This window comes from Culex pipiens, chromosome 1 (assembly GCF_016801865.2).
Source record: "Culex pipiens pallens isolate TS chromosome 1, TS_CPP_V2, whole genome shotgun sequence".
NCBI classification, from domain to species: domain Eukaryota; kingdom Metazoa; phylum Arthropoda; class Insecta; order Diptera; family Culicidae; genus Culex; species Culex pipiens.
The window spans coordinates 69,084,029-69,100,477 of record NC_068937.1 but is presented as its reverse complement, the minus strand read 5'-3'; the positions used below and the strand labels follow the sequence as shown (position 1 = coordinate 69,100,477).

Genomic DNA, 16,449 nt, shown 5'->3' with positions numbered 1-16,449 from the left:
CTCAAACCCCGCAACTTCGATGTTGTAGCACTGCAGGAGATGTGCTGGAAGGGAGCGAAGATGTGGGAGGATGATGCTTTGGAGCTCACCATGTACCAGAGCGGCGGAGCCGAAAACAAGCTGGGAACCGGCTTCATAGTGTTGGGCAAGATGCGGAGTCGTGTGATAGATTGGGAGCCGATCGACGACCGGATGTGTAGGTTGAGGATTGAAGGCCGTTTCTTCAACTATCACATCTTCAACGTACATTGCCCACACGAGGAATCATCCGATGCCGAGAAGGAAGCGTTCTACGCGAAGCTGGAGCAGAAGTTCGACAGCTGCCCGCAGAGGGACGTCAAGATCGTCATCGGAGATATGAACGCCCGCATAGGAAGGGAGGAGATGTACAAGCCGGTGATCGGGCCGAACAGCCTGCACACCGTCACGAACGACAACGGCCAGCGGTGCATCAACTTCGCAGCCTCCCGCGGTATGGTGGTACGAAGCACATTCTTCCCCCGGAAAGACATCCACAAAGTCACCTGGACATCGCCTAATCAACGAACAAAAACACAAATCGACCACGTCCTCATCGACGGCCGATTCTTCTCGGACATACGGAACATCCGCACGTACCGCGGTGCGGATATCCACTCGGACCACTACCTGGTGGGTGCAAGCATGCACTCAAAACTGTCGACGACGTACCACCGACGACGGAGCCGGCTCCCACCGCCGTTCAACACCGAGCGGCTGCAGGACACGGCTGCGGCTCAGCACTACGTGCAGCAGCTGGAAGCGAGCCTGCCAACGGAGGAGGAACTCGGCGCTGCCTCGCTCAACGATGGATGGAGCAGAATATGCTCGGCCATCGGCAGTGCCGCTGAAGCCGCGCTAGGTAGTACGGTCCGAGTTGGAAAGCAGCGCTGGTTCGACGAGGAGTGCCAGCGGCTACTTGACGAGAAGAAAGCAGCTTATGCGGTGAAGCTGAGAGCTGCAACTGATGAGAACGTGGCCAGATACAAACAAGCGCTGAAACAGCAGAGAACGGTCTTCAAGCTCAAGAAGCGCCAGCTGGAAGATCGCGATCGCGCCGAAATGGAGCAGCTGTTCCGGCAGAACGAGACGCGAAAGTTCTACGAGAAGGTTAACCGGTCCCGCAAAGGCTATGCGCCGCAAGCCAACACTTGTCGGGACGCCGAGGGAAACCTTCTTATGGACAAAGGCGAGGTGTTGAACAGGTGGCAGCAGTTCTTCAACGAGCACCTCAACGGCGATGTAGCGCATGGAGACGGCTTTGAAGCCCAACTTGGACCGCCCGCTGCTGACCAACAGTTCCCGGCACCTGATCTGGAGACGGTGAAGAAGGAGATCAGGCAGCTGAAGAACAACAGGGCCGCCGGTAAAGATCGGTTACCCGGTGAGCTCTTCAAATATGGAGGAGAGCAGTTGGCGAGGGCGATCCACTTGGTGATTTCTAAGATCTGGAGGGAGGAGAAACTACCAGAAGAATGGATGGATGGTGTCGTGTGTCCCATCTACAAAAAGGGCGATAAGCTGGACTGCGGCAACTACCGCGGCATCACGCTTATCAACGCGGCCTATAAAATCCTCTCCCAGATCCTCTGCCGTCTGCTGACACCGTACGCACGGAGGTTCGTGGGCCCCTATCAAGCGGGGTTTACTGGCGCTCGGGCCACCACGGACCAAATTTTCTCGCTCCGGCAGATCCTCGAGAAATGCCGTGAGTACAACGTGCCCACACATCACATCTTCATCGATTTCAAGGCAGCGTACGATACAGTCGACCGCGAACAGCTATGGCAGATCATGCACGAGAACGGATTTCCGGACAAACTAACTCGGCTGATCAAGGCTACCTTGGATCGTGTGATGTGTCACGTGCGAGTGGCAGGGGAGCTAGCGGACCCCTTCCAATCGCAGCAAGGGTTACGACAAGGTGACGGCTTATCCAATGCACTGTTTAACATCGGACTTGAGGGAATTGTGCGAAGAGCGGGTATAGACACGAGAGGCACGATCTGCAACAGGACAGTCCAACTTCTTGCTTATGCGGACGACATTGATATTATAGCGAGAGACCTAGAGACGGTAAAAAGGGTTTACACCGCCTTAAAGACGCAAGCAAGACGAATTGGATTGGCCATGAATACGACGAAAACAAAGTACATGAAAGGGAGGGGCTCAAAGGACGTTGACCCCCCAAGACTCACCCCTTTAGCTGTGGATGGCGATGTGCTGGAGGAGGTGAGTGAATTCGTGTACTTGGGATCGCTGGTAACGGCCGACAACGACACCAGCTTAGAGATCCGGACTCGTATCCACTTCGCGAATCGCGCTTACTTTGGATTACGGAAAACCTTGACATCTGATCGAGTGCAACGCGCCACGAAGCTGACCCTGTACAAGACACTGATTAGACCGGTTGCCCTCTATGGCCACGAGACCTGGACGCTGCGGCAAGAGGACGAACGAGCCCTTGGAGTTTTCGAACGGAAGGTGCTGCGAACGATCTACGGTGGAGTACGTACAGCTCAGAACGAGTGGCGAAGGCGCATGAACCACGAACTGCACGCGCTGCTGGGAGAACCGACCATCGTCACCCTGGCGAGAATCGGGAGGCTCAGGTGGGCCGGCCATGTCGCGAGGATGGACGAAGACCATCCTGTCAGGATGCTCTTTGACCGCGCGCGACCGGATGGCGGCACAGGCCGAAGAGCAGGAGCACAGCGTGCACGATGGGGAAATCAGATCGAGGCGGACCTAAGAAAGTTCTGCAACCTAGGAGACTGGCGAGCTGCAGCCCAGAACCGAGCAACATGGAACAACCTTCTTGATACAGCACGGGCACCGCGTATGGTGTTCTAAGCTGATTGGTATGGTATGGTATATTTAAAGTGCATTGAATTACGAGCGAATTGTTTTTGACCAATCAGAAAAAGTTTAAAACATATTGAATGATAAAAAATAATTTGCACTTGTTAAGAAATTTTAAAATTTGAAATAAAGTGCACCGTTTTTATTTTTTTCCCTACAAATATTTGTTTCAAATTTGTAAATTGTGCCAGCTACCATTTATTTGAAACATTGTAACCGTTGTTACAGGTTTCCTTTACTTATAAATAAATAAATACGAACGTTCACAATCGTTGAGGTTATGGTTAGTAGGGAAACAGGGATTTGACAAATATTATAAACCAGCTAGTAGGGATTTGATGCAAAAAGGATTGAAATAACACAATTTGTTAACACACTGATACAACACATCAACAAGGTGGGACCAATATCAACAATAATAACAAACTACAGAATCCAACTCCGGTGGGTGGAAAATGGAACGACTCCAGAGGGTGGTGTGACCTCCCTCTGTGACGTCATGCCGTGTCCTGGCATCGGAGGCTTGAAGGAATCTGGGGAAGGCCGCCATCGGGCTATTCCCCTCAGGCAAGTGTGCGATCAACAAGTAAATTTGTGGAGCTTAAATTAGAGAATTAGATTTGGTGGAATTCCGGAAGTTTACACCTCACGTCGTTCAGGTATGCCAAACACCCTGCAGTACGGCTCTGTAGTACGGACGACGTTGCTTAGCCTAGATAGTACGGTTAAAGTAACTCCTCTCACTAATCTCCGTCCAACAGGACCTTTTGTGTTGCCGTTTAACGGCCATTTTGTCGGTCAGCAGGAAGCTGGTCCGACACCCCGATCGCACACTGTCGGCCTAGCAGCAGTAAGAGCGGAGGAGCCAGCTGCTACGCCTAACCCGTCAAGGATCATCGTTTCTGCTCTGGCCAAGGTGGCCATCAACACCAAGGAGCACGCTCGGACCGGAAGGTCCTAATTCCCAAGGAGCGTTTTCCCCTCTCGGGTTGGCCAGATTGGGCAGGTCCCAGGTCGCCCGATTGCGCCAAGGAGGGAAGGCCTGAGATTCCAGCTGTGCTCTACACCACCACCACCGTCGACACTGTTCCGGAGAACCGGTGTCCACCTGTACGCGAGCGCTCGCCGGCCGAGAGGATTCGGCCAAGAAGTCGTCGTCGTCATCAAGGTAGCAGCGGTACGTACCGGCAGCGTCTAAACCCCCCCCCCCCCCCCTCCCTTCCTACACACACATACACAATAAAACACTTTAAAACTGATTTAGAATTTATTAAATTATTGAACCCGACCTGTAAAGAAAGTGAACGTTTTAGTCCCTTGTCCGCGATCTCCTCTGTTGACCACCGTAGCGCAGCCGGCCCTAAGATTAACCCTTAAGTGCCTCATGCCTTAACCTGAGTTAGCAGTTGCCTAGTTTTACAACAGTTTCAACATACAAAATGTTGAAAAAAAATATGTTTCATATTTTGAATATTGTAAATTCCACCTTTCTTTGCTCAAATATTAGTTTTGCATAAAATTAAAATTAGGATTTTTTTGTGATTGTTATATATTGGAAATTATGGATCTTATTTTCAATGGTACGAAAACAATAATACAGTGAATATAGTCCTAAATTTAAAGATCAAGGCATTTGCTTCAAATTATCACACAAAATACACTCTTTTAATATATTTTTCGTGACCTGTATCTCAGCAACAAAAGAATGGATAAAAAATGTTTAAAAAAGAATGAAGTAAAAAAAATTCTCAACCATTCGATTTTTCGAGATAAAGTAGAATTGTTTTTTTTATAATAACTTGAAAAAAATACTATTAAATTAAATAGCATTTTTAAATCTGAAATCAATACAGATTTTGAAAATCTTTTAAATGTACAGTGAGTCAAATATTTGTCCCTACCTTCCCGTACGGAAGCTTTTTGCCTTTCTTACTAAAGAAAGGTATAGGGTTTGCTTTTGGCTCCGACGCCAAATCAAGCTTCGTTCCCAAATCATTTCTCGAGAAATATTCATTGGAAAAATCTGCAAAAAATCATGGACGATCGATTTTCGACGCCCGATCGTTTGACAATGACAGAATTGGTCTATCTCCAATATCCGAATTTTGGCGCTTAATTTACTGTAGAGCACGCGTGACGTCCGTGTGTGGTAAAAAAGTGCTCAATTTTGTGGTAGGGGGTTTCTCAGAGCCCACATTATGGATTTAAGCTCTCTTGGGCGCATTTGAAAGGGGATGTGCTGAACCTGAACCAGTTCCATACCAAATTTTAATTTATCCATATTTTAAGGGGCCTCGGAGTGTGTTTTCACCTGATCAGGCGGTTTTCAAATGAAAATTCGGTCGAAAATTTAAGTATTGAAATCGTTTATTTATCCAAAAAATTTCATTTTTCGAGCCCTACATCCTCCCAAATTTTCATCCATGTCGGTAATGTGGTTCTTGATTTACAGCTTGAGGACTAATTCACTGTGAGGGGGAAAAACCCCTAAAAAAGGTAAAAGCCAATTTTCACCAAATGCCAAAACTATTCCTTTGGCATTTTATCTAATTTTTTTTTCTCCATATCATAATCTAGACCATAATAGAGGTTCTGAAACTAATTTGACCTCATTCGGATTTACCGTTCAGATTTTGGAAAATTTCCATTTTTGCCTTTCTTACTAAAGAAAGGTATAGGGTTTGCTTTTGGCTCCGACGCCAAATCAAGCTGCGTTCCCAAATCATTTCTCGAGAAATATTCATTCGAAAAATCTGCAAACAATCATGGACGATCGATTTTCGTCGCCTCGTCGCCTATATGTAAATTTAGTGAATTCCAGTAGGCGTTTCAAAGCTTTCAAGGACATTTATGCGGCTTTACCGTTACATCGTTTACAACACGGCAAACTCTCGGGTGTGGAAACACTTTCTGCCAGTCATTTTGTAACCACTTTAACGCTCTGGAGCAAGACGGAATTATTTTGTTTTCTCGTTAATTCTTGATATTTTGAAAAGTGCAAAAAACACTCAGAGATTACGAACAATTTAGCGATAGGCAGAAAACATTACGAACATCGCAAATTGTGAGCTTATTCTCTGCCTCAAAAATAATTTGTTCTGATTTAAAAAATCGAAAATGCTTTTGTGCGAGCACAGCTTACACTCAGCCATGGCAAATGAGGCAAAACCAGCGCTTTGCAGTTTTATGAAAAAATCATGTTAAGTTTTGAATTGATTCATGAATGGACCATTCTTTATTTTGCTATTTCTTTGAAAAAAAAAATCAACTGCCGTTATCTTCCTTTTGTAAGAAAGACTCTATCTCACCCTAGGTGGGATTAAATCGGGTTTGTCATGTAAAGGAACATACAATTCGACTAAAGTACCAAGTTTTATACAACAATTCACGCGGCAGAATGTCCTCTTCAAGATCCTGTGAAGTTTAAAAAGAGGTAAAATTATTGTCCGTACCAATAAAAGTACAAAATCTGATCAATTCAACGGTGCACATCAACCAGAGGTTTTGCACCAAGATTTTTGTTACAGATATTTTAGTATTTTTGGAACCATACAGAAAAAAAAGTTGAATTTTGGAATGTTGAAAATTTTGGTAGGTTGAATATTACCTCTTTTTTTTTTGAGTAATATTACATAAAAATAGGGTAAAAATGTGAACTTGATGAATATTCATCAAAAACTGATGAAAATTCATCATTTTCTGAGTTAAAATTAATCATTTTTTTGCCACAAAATCTGTCACCATTTCCTGATGAATATTAAAATCTTTTTTTTTTCTGTGTACGGGAACTATCGATAATTTTTATTCATTTCCTAAAGTACTGTCTACTAAGCGATTTACAACAAAATTTGTCGTTCTTCACAATCAGATTGTTACAGGATTGGGTCCGTAAGTTTGACAATTTTGGAACAAGAAGACAACAACTTCCTTGGTTGCTGTGCTGTGAATTCTTTTATTAAACAAGCCTTACCCGACAAACTTTTTTTTTGCTTTTTTTTTACTTTTTTTTTTGTTTCTTCAGCCTCCTGTGATTAAAATTTGATTTTGCGTAACTTTTCCCATACAATCGGCAGATTTTCCGGAATCGGTTCCAGAGTGGCCAAAGTTGTAAATTTTTGGCGTAAGAACCTTCCTTGGGCTTATACGAACCCAACGCAACAAAGAGCACCTCGATCCGATATGCCGTGTTGAATTGATTCGCGTTCGAACAAAACCATCGAAATTTTATATATATATAGATAGATTAGGGTGGGTAAGTTTTTCAAAAAGTTCTCTGATCAAGTTTTAGTATGGTTCCCCTTGTAGGGCATACCCATAGGGACTTTCATGCCAAATATCAGCTCATTTGGTTGTAAACTGGCTGCGCGCATCAGGGTTAAAGTTTAAATGGGAATTACTATGGGAAATTGGAACTTTTTGTTCAAACGCTCCTACAGGTCTGGGAAAATCACGCGCCAACTTCTGGTATGGTCAGGCCTGTGGGGAATGGTCTGGAGAACACTTTACCCGAAGAGAGCATATGGATTCGTTGTCCCTAGACCTGGCGCATCGGCAAACAATCCGATGTCTCCGGAATCAACGGTTTTCCCTGAAAAAGCATCAAACTTTCCTTAGCATGCTATGAAAGCTTGATGCACACCGCGACGCCATACGTCAGACAGCTACCACGTGGGTGAGAAACGGCTGGAATATTCAATTGCAAACCTTCTTTAACTAGAAAATGATCATTTCGAGCAATCCTAATATTATGTAGTCGAATTCAGAATCTTTGCATAGCGAATTTGTATTTTTTTTGCAAATATTTTAACCACGTGGTAGCTGCCTGACGTATGGCGTCGCGGTGTGCATCAAGCTTTCATAGCATGCTGAGGAAAGTTTGATGCTTTTTCAGGGAAAACCGTTGATTCCGGAGACATCGGATTGTTTGCCGATGCGCCAGGTCTAGGGACAACGAATCCATATGCTCTCTTCGGGAAAAATGTTCTCCAGACCATTCCCCATAGGCCTGACCATACCAGAAGTTGGCGCGTGATTTTCCCAGACCTGTAGGAGCGTTTGAACAAAAAGTTCCAATTTCCCATATTAATTCCCATGTAAACTTTAACCCTGATGCGCGCAGCCAGTTTGAAACCAAATGAGCTGATATTTGGCATGAAAGTCCCTATGGGTATGCCCTACAAGGGGAACCATACTAAAACTTGATCCGAGAACTTTTTGAAAAACGTACCCACCCTAATATATATAGATAGAAGATGTTGGTTCTGTATCAAATTTGTGCCAGTTTGTGACAACTTTGAAGTTCTGATAACTTTGTTTAGTATGTTTATATTGAAAACTGGTAAAAATTTAGTTTTTTATGTTAGACTTATCAAAACATTAGTTTATAAACAACTATTTTTATAAAATTGCTATTTTGTAACCGTTGGTTACAATTCTTGAACGAATCTTCACTTTTTAATTTTATTCCCCAACATACAACATCACACCCTACAAAGCAGCGAAGGGATTTTCGTACCGCTGCGAACAAGACCGTTCTTGACGACGTCGCGTCGAGTCGGCACACAATGGGTGGGATGGAAAATGGTGGTTTTCCCTCCAGGGAAAATAGGATGGAGAAGTCTACCTTGCTCGCCGATCCCAAAGATCGGCCTCTTTTAATATTCAGGCGTCCGTGCGATCGGTTGAGTGTCCGTGTCAGTGTCGTCAATTGCACTGGACACATCTGCCTTCCGGAAGTGAAGTGATGTATCGGTCGACCTGGACCTAGGAGTGCGGAGGTGCCATTGTCCACGTCTTACGTCAAAGACCATCAAGACCTCTGGCGCGGAACGCGCCATAAACGCCAAGGAGGTTCCCCTCTCGGCGTGCCCAATTCGGTGGACTCCGGGGCTTGCCGATTCGTCACTGAGGGAAGACGCCTGCCCGCGTGGAAGTCCAGCATCGCTCGCTCGACATCCGACCGCGGTTCCCAGCCCAGCAGCTCAAGCGTTCCGGAAACAACAACAGCCTACAACCGTTACGTGGCTGCAACGACCCCCCCCCCCCCCTGGGAGTTCCGGCGGCACAGTCGAGGGCGCTCCTGTGACCGGCCATCGTAGAGGAGAACGCCGAAGGCGTTCAGTCGGAGGACCAGCTGCAGCAGAACGGTACGTTGTCCCCGAAGTGCTTTACACGCCCACACCCACACACAAATACACGCTTCAATAAAAATTATACGTTTTATTTAGAAAAGTGTGGTTCCTTGATTTATTACCCTATCCGTATCTACCTGAATCCGCTTAGTAGTTCGTGTCGATCTTGAGTGATGAGTAGTCAGTAGCTAGGTCTAAGACTACTTTTGAGTTGATGGTATTTTGTCCTGGAAAGGACTGAGCTAGCCGTCCTTGATAACTGACCAAAGTCATAAGTTTCAATTGGCGCCCAACGTGGGGCTCGAACCCACGACCCTGAGATTAAGAGTCTCATGCTTTCCTTCGGGAGGTGGCAGGGATCCGTACTTTCAGTACGGCTTTCTCCATCTGCACACTTTCCCTCCCCTATGGAAAATTTGTGTTAGTGCCCCCAAAAGGGCTTAAAACGATTGAGAGTTTGTGACCTGACCTCATCCTTGACTTGTTCAGGTTTGACAATCGTCGGTCGCTACCTCATCTTCCCCTAATCGAGCGGATTAACAATTACACGGCGTAGGCTATTGTATTCAGTACTCTCAAACAACAGCACAACAAAACAAAACAGTTCCAGATCAGATCGTTCGTGTTGGCCAAACGCGCGATCGATCTTCTTAACCTGAAGATCACCACTACACCAACACCACGCGAAAGATAATTTTATTATCTCTTCCTTGACCAAGCAAGGGGAACTGCACATTATCATGACCTTATCAACGTGGATGAAATAACACCACCAAAGCTCGATCTGCAACCGAACGTGAGGAGGAACCCTGGAGGCCAACTGGACCATTCTCATTTATGGCACATTTTCTACTCTCGCTCGCCAAACGATAAGCACGAAGGGCTTCTCACACTTGATCATCACACCTAATAAAACCTCTGACCAATTCTGCGACCACTACCAGTTTTCGGCTAATTGTAAAGCAGGCTACATCAGTGCAAACAGTATAAGTGCTCAACTCTAAATTTGTGGACGCTGATTATCTACAAAGTTCTACATCAACTATATTTCGCTAATTCCGCCTGGCCGAAGTAAGCTGGGATCCCATCGGGTTTAGTGGCTTTAACTAATGAAGGTATTTCCGTAGAACGCAGCTGAGGGCTGAAAATCGGGATCAAGTGACGCGCGCCCAATCTAAGCGCAGTTGCGAGCAGGTGTGATCAGTGTGTGTGAAAAACTGAAGAAAGTTGATTAACCCAGTTTTCCCTAATTTGTGCGTTTAGAACAAGGTCTAGTGAGGCTAGGCTGCGGCCGGAGCCGTACGACACAGCTCGCCAAATCTACAAAATGGCTGGAGCACGCGTCGAGATGCAATAGTCCCACGCGGGGTTAGAGATCGGTAAGATCAGCAAAATGGTGGATTGAGGGTCAAAGCGAGCTTTGTGTGGTACTAAGGGTGTTTTCTTGGACCTGGTGCAGGCCCTTCTTCTTTCTTCTTGTATTATTCCCACCATACAATGGTCCTGCACAAACAAACTTCCGATGGACGTCGCCAGACCGGATGTCCGCGGAACTGGAGACGCCGGTTGGCACGCGAGCGCCCTCGAGGCCGATCGAAGGCCGGGCTGACGCGGTTGCCAGGCTGCCGTGGACGCTGGGATGCTGAGGATTCCAGGCTGCCGTTGAAGCTGGGCTGCCATGGGTGCCGGAAGTGGCACAAAGTCGGCGCACACCATCGTGGGAAACACTTTCACACTACTCTGACACTCACACACCTTAGATTTAATCATTAATCCTTAGATTTAATTTTGGCCGGCGCATTCGCCTTCTTTTTGGCCGGTTTTTGGCAAGTTGCCCTATTTTCGCGATGATCATCCAAAAATTGAATACATTTATTATAAAACACTAAATTTTTCTTTATATCCTTAATAAAATGGCTGCAAGGCGGCGTGATTAGTTCTAACAGCAATTTGTGACCTGTATTTTCTAATTTTCTCGGTTTTGGGCGATGACAAGGGGTGAAAATCGAAAGGATCTTCAACCAGCGAACGCGAACCTCTCCAACTCAGGGCTGTGGATAAGGAGCAGCAGAATTCTGGTGAGTTGGTAAATCTTTTGTTATTCAGTGCTTGCGCTTTATATTGGTTAGCTGGTGACAAGTAATTGCCCCTACGCAATACTTTCCATAACCGTTGAAAGCAACGAAAAATTCGTGGTTTTGGGCAATTTGTGTTTGTCGCGAGCCGATTGAAATGAACATGAAACATAAAACATTAAGATCGTGAACCCTCACATACACCTGAACACAATAACAAGACAGCACAATGCACAATTACCCATCCCCGGATTGACGATGAACAGGGGGGTGGTGTCAGAGTAAAGGGATACTCTACTCGCCCATCACCATAATCTTGCAATAGTATTAGTGAGTAGCCCCTGTCTGAAAACTAGCCCCCGCATTAGTGTTTGTGAGTAGCCCCTATCTGAAATCGCCTGCTGATGTATTGGTAGGTGAGGCCTACTGTTTACATCTAGCAACGTCAAAACGGTCAAACTTTATTTAAAATAGAAAATTGTTTGCAGCAGCGTGGCGAAAAAAAATGTGTTCTTGTGTTCATATTTGCGTAATCATTGGGTGACGGAAGTGTCGCAGCTACCACCAAATGTCCGTCGTGGTCCGGAAAACGGTGGTTCGTTCAAGATGGAGCACTCTGAATGGTTTTTTGAAGCCGAAATGTAAAACCTCATCCTGCACCACTGGCTGAGGCTGATGACGGTTGTTTCGATCCAGATTCGCTGACGGATTGGTTTTGAGGGAACCCGTACTTGAAATTGTCCTCTTTTTAGCCGAAATTCTTGTTATGTTGTCATTTGAACAAAAATCAGAGTGGATCGAAACACGCGGTTCGGTTTGTTGATACAATTTGAGGAATTTGACAGATGCGTTTTTTTTTGTTTTCTTCTTTATCTTCTCTTCAGCGTCAGAAGTTTTGGTTTCAAGAAAATGGCCGTCATCACAGGGGCCTGACGATGAAAGATAATTGAACATTTACGACTATTACGCTGCGCGCTGGTCGAACAAAATCACACACAATGACGAGAAAAAAACAATACACAATACACGCGTTGCCTTGTCCCGTCGCTCCTGGCCACCAGAACTATCCGATCAATTCGGTAATTAACGACTTGACTTTTAGTTTGGAGTTATTCGAGCAGCTTCGGGGGAATGGTGAATTGGTACCGGCAGATATCGTGAAGATTAGCCAGGCCATGCAAACGTTCCGCCGGGAGTTGAGCTCGGTGCTGGAGGTAGTGTCCTCTCGGCACACCCAGGCTAAGTCAGTTAAAAACCCGGTCACAGAGCGGCAACACACCGAGAAGTTGGTGGTTCCGAGTGCTGTGACCATGGAAAATGAACAGCCGAACGGAGATTCGGTCTCCGGGAACAAGACCCGAGAGAGGAAGACCCGTCCGAAGACGGTGACCTTTTGTGTCGGCCCGTCCTCTAGGAGGATTGGCGGCACCAAAACACGGAAGCAGAAAGAGACGGTCAGGTCGTCTGACTCGGCCTACGGAAGTTCGCCGGGGAATCGACCGAAGTCCGCCGAAGCTTCCGTTGTGAAGCATAAGGCGCGACATAAAAAGCTTCAAGAATCTGAACCCACAGAACTAACGGAATTTGAACCTGCGAAACGAACCAAGGAACTGGAAACGGAAATCAAGAAAGTACGAAGAATATTCCAAGAAATGTTGGACGGTGTTATATCGTTGATTAGCCGATAGTAATCGAATTTAATCGGAGCTCAATTGCGCACTCTTTGCCGCTTCATTCTTTATTCCCTTCTGATACAGTGTTCCCAGTTTTGTTTCTAAATATAAATCATAACAATCCCCCCTTTCTGCGAGTTAATCGGTAGTTGTCGTCTGTCACGTTATTCATCAATTGCGCTGACCTCGAACCGGAGCGGGCGTTTCCTCGTGTAGCTAGAACCCTTGTGTCGCTGACGGTGCAACCAAGTCCGGCGAATTCAGCTCTTCGCGCTGCTCAGCAGACAGACCTGGCTGAGAACTCTGCTTCGCGTAGCTGGCTGGGTGTGGGACACTTGATGTAGATAGCCAGTCCTTCGGCAGCAGACTGCGTACAGGAACTCGACCGTGTGATTGCAGCCTCAACTCCAGAACGATGTGAGCATAGAGCTCAAGTACGTCGACCGATGGGTTTCCAGTCAGCTGCGGGATCCGATCCCACAGTCCTCCTCCGAAAGCCAACCCTGCGTGTACACGTCCAGTTTCCGAGTAAATGTTCATGGAGTACAAGTAGTTCGCTTCCGCCAGGTCCACCTTCCAACCTGTTCCGTTGCAGCAACCGCCAGGCAGACTTCCCAAGGCGCTCACCGTGTGCCACGCTTGCTGTGCCAATTCTCCCACTGACAGCAGCTCCGGCGATAATAAACTCACCAGCCGGCCATCCAGGCACGTTTCAATTGAACTTTCCGCTCCATTGGTGACGTTCAGCGCTTCCTTCATCACCGCACGCACCGCCTCTTCCAACGCCCCCAGTCTAAAAAGAATTCCTCGCACATACCCCTCCCGTCCTCCCGCTGCCTCAACCAGCATAACTGCTTCTCCTCCGTTACCAGCGATCTCGGCGGCTCCGTCGGACGGTGAGTCCTGGAAGTGTTGCAAGTGCGGAACCTTTTCCACGCAGAGCTCGTCCGCCTTCGGCAGAACTTCCTCCAACATTGGTAGAAGCGGGATAGAGATACGCCTTTGGGTATGTTGGACGGGTTTCACATCCGGATCCACTTGCACAGCCACTGCGACTCTTTTTACTTTGCCGATTACTCCTTCTTTCTGCTGAACGGCATAACTGGAACGATCGATCTTCAGAATTCCCAGCTTGGTAGCAGCAGACCTTCCCAGCAAGTTTGATCCGCCTTCCTTGACCACAAACACACGATCCTTGATAGTAAAACGATTTGTGGCAATGTTTGCGGTAAACATGCCCTTTACTTCCAGCGGGTGGTTTCCGTAGGCCATCAGCTTCTTCGTGACTTGTGCGGTCTGATAATCCACTTTCACTTTGCTCTGCTTCAAGAACTCCCACGCTGCCTCGCTGATCACGTTGCAACTCGTTCCCGAATCTACCATCCAGTGTAGCTTAACATCACCCACACAACAGCTTACTTTTTCGGCAGCAGCTGGACCGGTTGCGAACACGTAGTGAACATCGTTGTTCTCATCTTCCGACGACTCTTCAGACTGGTCGCTTGATTCTTTGTCCGCAACTCGCCGTACATTCTTCTTCGGCTGGTTCTTTCTCTGATGCTTCTTGCTACGCGGCTTCACCAGTTTCGTGTTACAGCATCGCTTGAAATGCCCCACCAGTTGACAGCGGTCACACTTCTGGTTCCTTGCTGGACAATCTTCGCTGCTGGCGTAGTGACCGGTTTGGCCACATCGAAAACACTCTCCCTTCATGCCACTAACACGGTTGATTGCTTCTTCCGGCACCAGGCTATTTTGATGTTTCGCAATAGTTTCCAGTGAGCGGCCCAACTCGACGGTCTCTGCCAGCGTCATGTTTGGTTTGGTCAAAATCTTCGCACGCAGATGATCGGATGACCCCTTTTCGAAGATCTGCTCCTCGATATTCTCCTCCAGCCAGTTCTCGTATTCGCAGAGGGCCCCTTGTTCACAAAGGCGGAGGACAAATTTCTCGATCGATTCTTCCGGAGCCTGAGCCAAGTTCCGGAAGATGTGCCTTTCGCGCGGGAGACATTTAAGTGGCAAAAAGTAGTCGTCCAACAATTTTACCGATTCTTTGTAAATGTCCGAGCCCCCTGGAATTTCCGGCTCCGCGTCACCCCGAAGGTTGAAGAAAATGTCCTGAACGTCGGCACCGGCACAGTGCAACAGGTATGAACGTTTGCGTGCTGGCACCGTAACATTGTTTACGTCGAGAAAAATCTCGAACCCGCGTTTCCACTTCTTCCATCGACTGCAAACGGTTGAGGTATCGGTGGGGTCGAATCTTTGCACATTGCTTCCGGGATTATCCATTTTTCTTCCGACGGGTCAAGCAGCCCGTTTCGCGCACTTTTCTTTGTTTACCTTTTTCTTCTACTCTGCTGGCTGCTCCAAGCGCCTGCTAATGTCCGTCAAATACTTCGAAATAGCACTTTTTGGTCCGAATTTAATCGTAGAACGTATTTAACACCGCTTTTTCTCGAGTTTTACCTCAGTCGCCAAATGTTATATCGTTGATTAGCCGATAGTAATCGAATTTAATCGGAGCTCAATTGCGCACTCTTTGCCGCTTCATTCTTTATTCCCTTCTGATACAGTGTTCCCAGTTTTGTTTCTAAATATAAATCATAACAGACGGAACTCTCGAGGAAATAAACCCACAGCTCCTAATGATGAAGAAGAAGGTTTCGGACTTGCTTAAGATTAATCCGGACTTCTCTCTGATGGAGTTAGTGGACGAATCAATAGAACAACTTTATTAGGAATAATTTACAGGTCCTGAAATCTTCCTTTTCCGGAACCGGTGTAGCTGACTGAGGGCCGATTGACCGCAGAAGTTGGCGAGGGATTAATTCTATCCTCGGAACTCTCTGTTGGTTCGTCCCGAAGACCCAGTGAACCGTTCCGGGAATGTGTTGATGATGGTCACCTGTAAATAAAAAGAAAATGAAATTTATAAATTTAAACCGTACTATGAATGTATTGTGTTGTGAAAATTTATTTATTTTTATGTTGTGAATTTGTCAAACATTTGCTCAAAGACTGATGGATTAAGTTCCCAGTCGTAAAATGAGCATAATTGGTAGGTGTCGCTGTTGCTCACAAAGCACACCTAAGTTGGCAGTCCATAGCTGCGCTGGCGGCTCGGTGGACGACGAAGGGGTTATCCGAAGTGCCCTCCGTCCGAGCACCGTCCGCAGAGCGACAGTGAGGGGACTGACCAACGGCCGCAGTGCCAGACCAAGAATGGTCAAAATTGAAAAGTGGTTACGATACCTAAATCACCACTTAGGGACGTTCATTGACGATCGTTCTTTTAAATCGATTTTAATGTGTACACTAGCTTACCTGTTGTCTCTTGCGCCGTCAAGATGGCACCAAGTTAAATCCCGGGATTTTTTGGGAGTTTCTGCAGTCCACTCTTCCTCAGGAAGAGTGCGCACTGGCAGCAAAACGTCCCACCATTCACAGCCATTGATGCGCTGGAAATGAATGGATTTTTAACGAAGATATTCTTCGTCAACCTGATGTTACTAATACCATGGTACTTACCTCAATATATTGTCATAAAACTGCTAAAAATCGCCGAGAATACCACTCGCGCGATTCACAACCAGTCGACCGAACTGATGAATCACGCAGATGTAAACATGCGATGACAGTTCGGCGTTGTGACAGTAGTGACGTTTTGGCATCTGTCATCTGCAG

The 16,449-nt window shown here is 46.6% G+C and overlaps 3 protein-coding genes across 5 annotated transcripts in view; 2 read left to right on the top strand and 1 right to left on the bottom strand.

The window, feature by feature from the left end:
- Positions 1-16,449, top strand: part of LOC120424730 (uncharacterized) — a 117,809-nt gene that overhangs the window by 2,506 nt on the left and 98,854 nt on the right. The window contains exon 2 of one of the 2 annotated variants that reach the window (XM_052708101.1): positions 11,008-11,089. The exons of the other annotated variant lie outside the window; for it this stretch is intronic. The gene's annotated coding sequence lies outside the window, so the exon portion shown is untranslated. The remainder of the gene's footprint in view (positions 1-11,007; positions 11,090-16,449) is intronic. 2 annotated transcript variants of the gene reach the window in all.
- LOC128092927 (uncharacterized) overlaps positions 1-16,449 on the top strand; it is a 158,775-nt gene that overhangs the window by 79,616 nt on the left and 62,710 nt on the right. The gene's annotated exons all lie outside the window — the stretch shown is intronic.
- On the bottom strand, positions 12,949-16,429 carry LOC128092922 (uncharacterized). Its single transcript, XM_052708103.1, has 3 exons — positions 16,294-16,429; positions 16,090-16,223; positions 12,949-15,670 (listed from the first exon to the last, which is right to left on the bottom strand). Exon 3 carries the CDS (start codon positions 15,052-15,054, stop codon positions 12,976-12,978), a length of 2,079 nt encoding a protein of 692 aa, XP_052564063.1. The 5' UTR covers positions 15,055-15,670; positions 16,090-16,223; positions 16,294-16,429; the 3' UTR covers positions 12,949-12,975.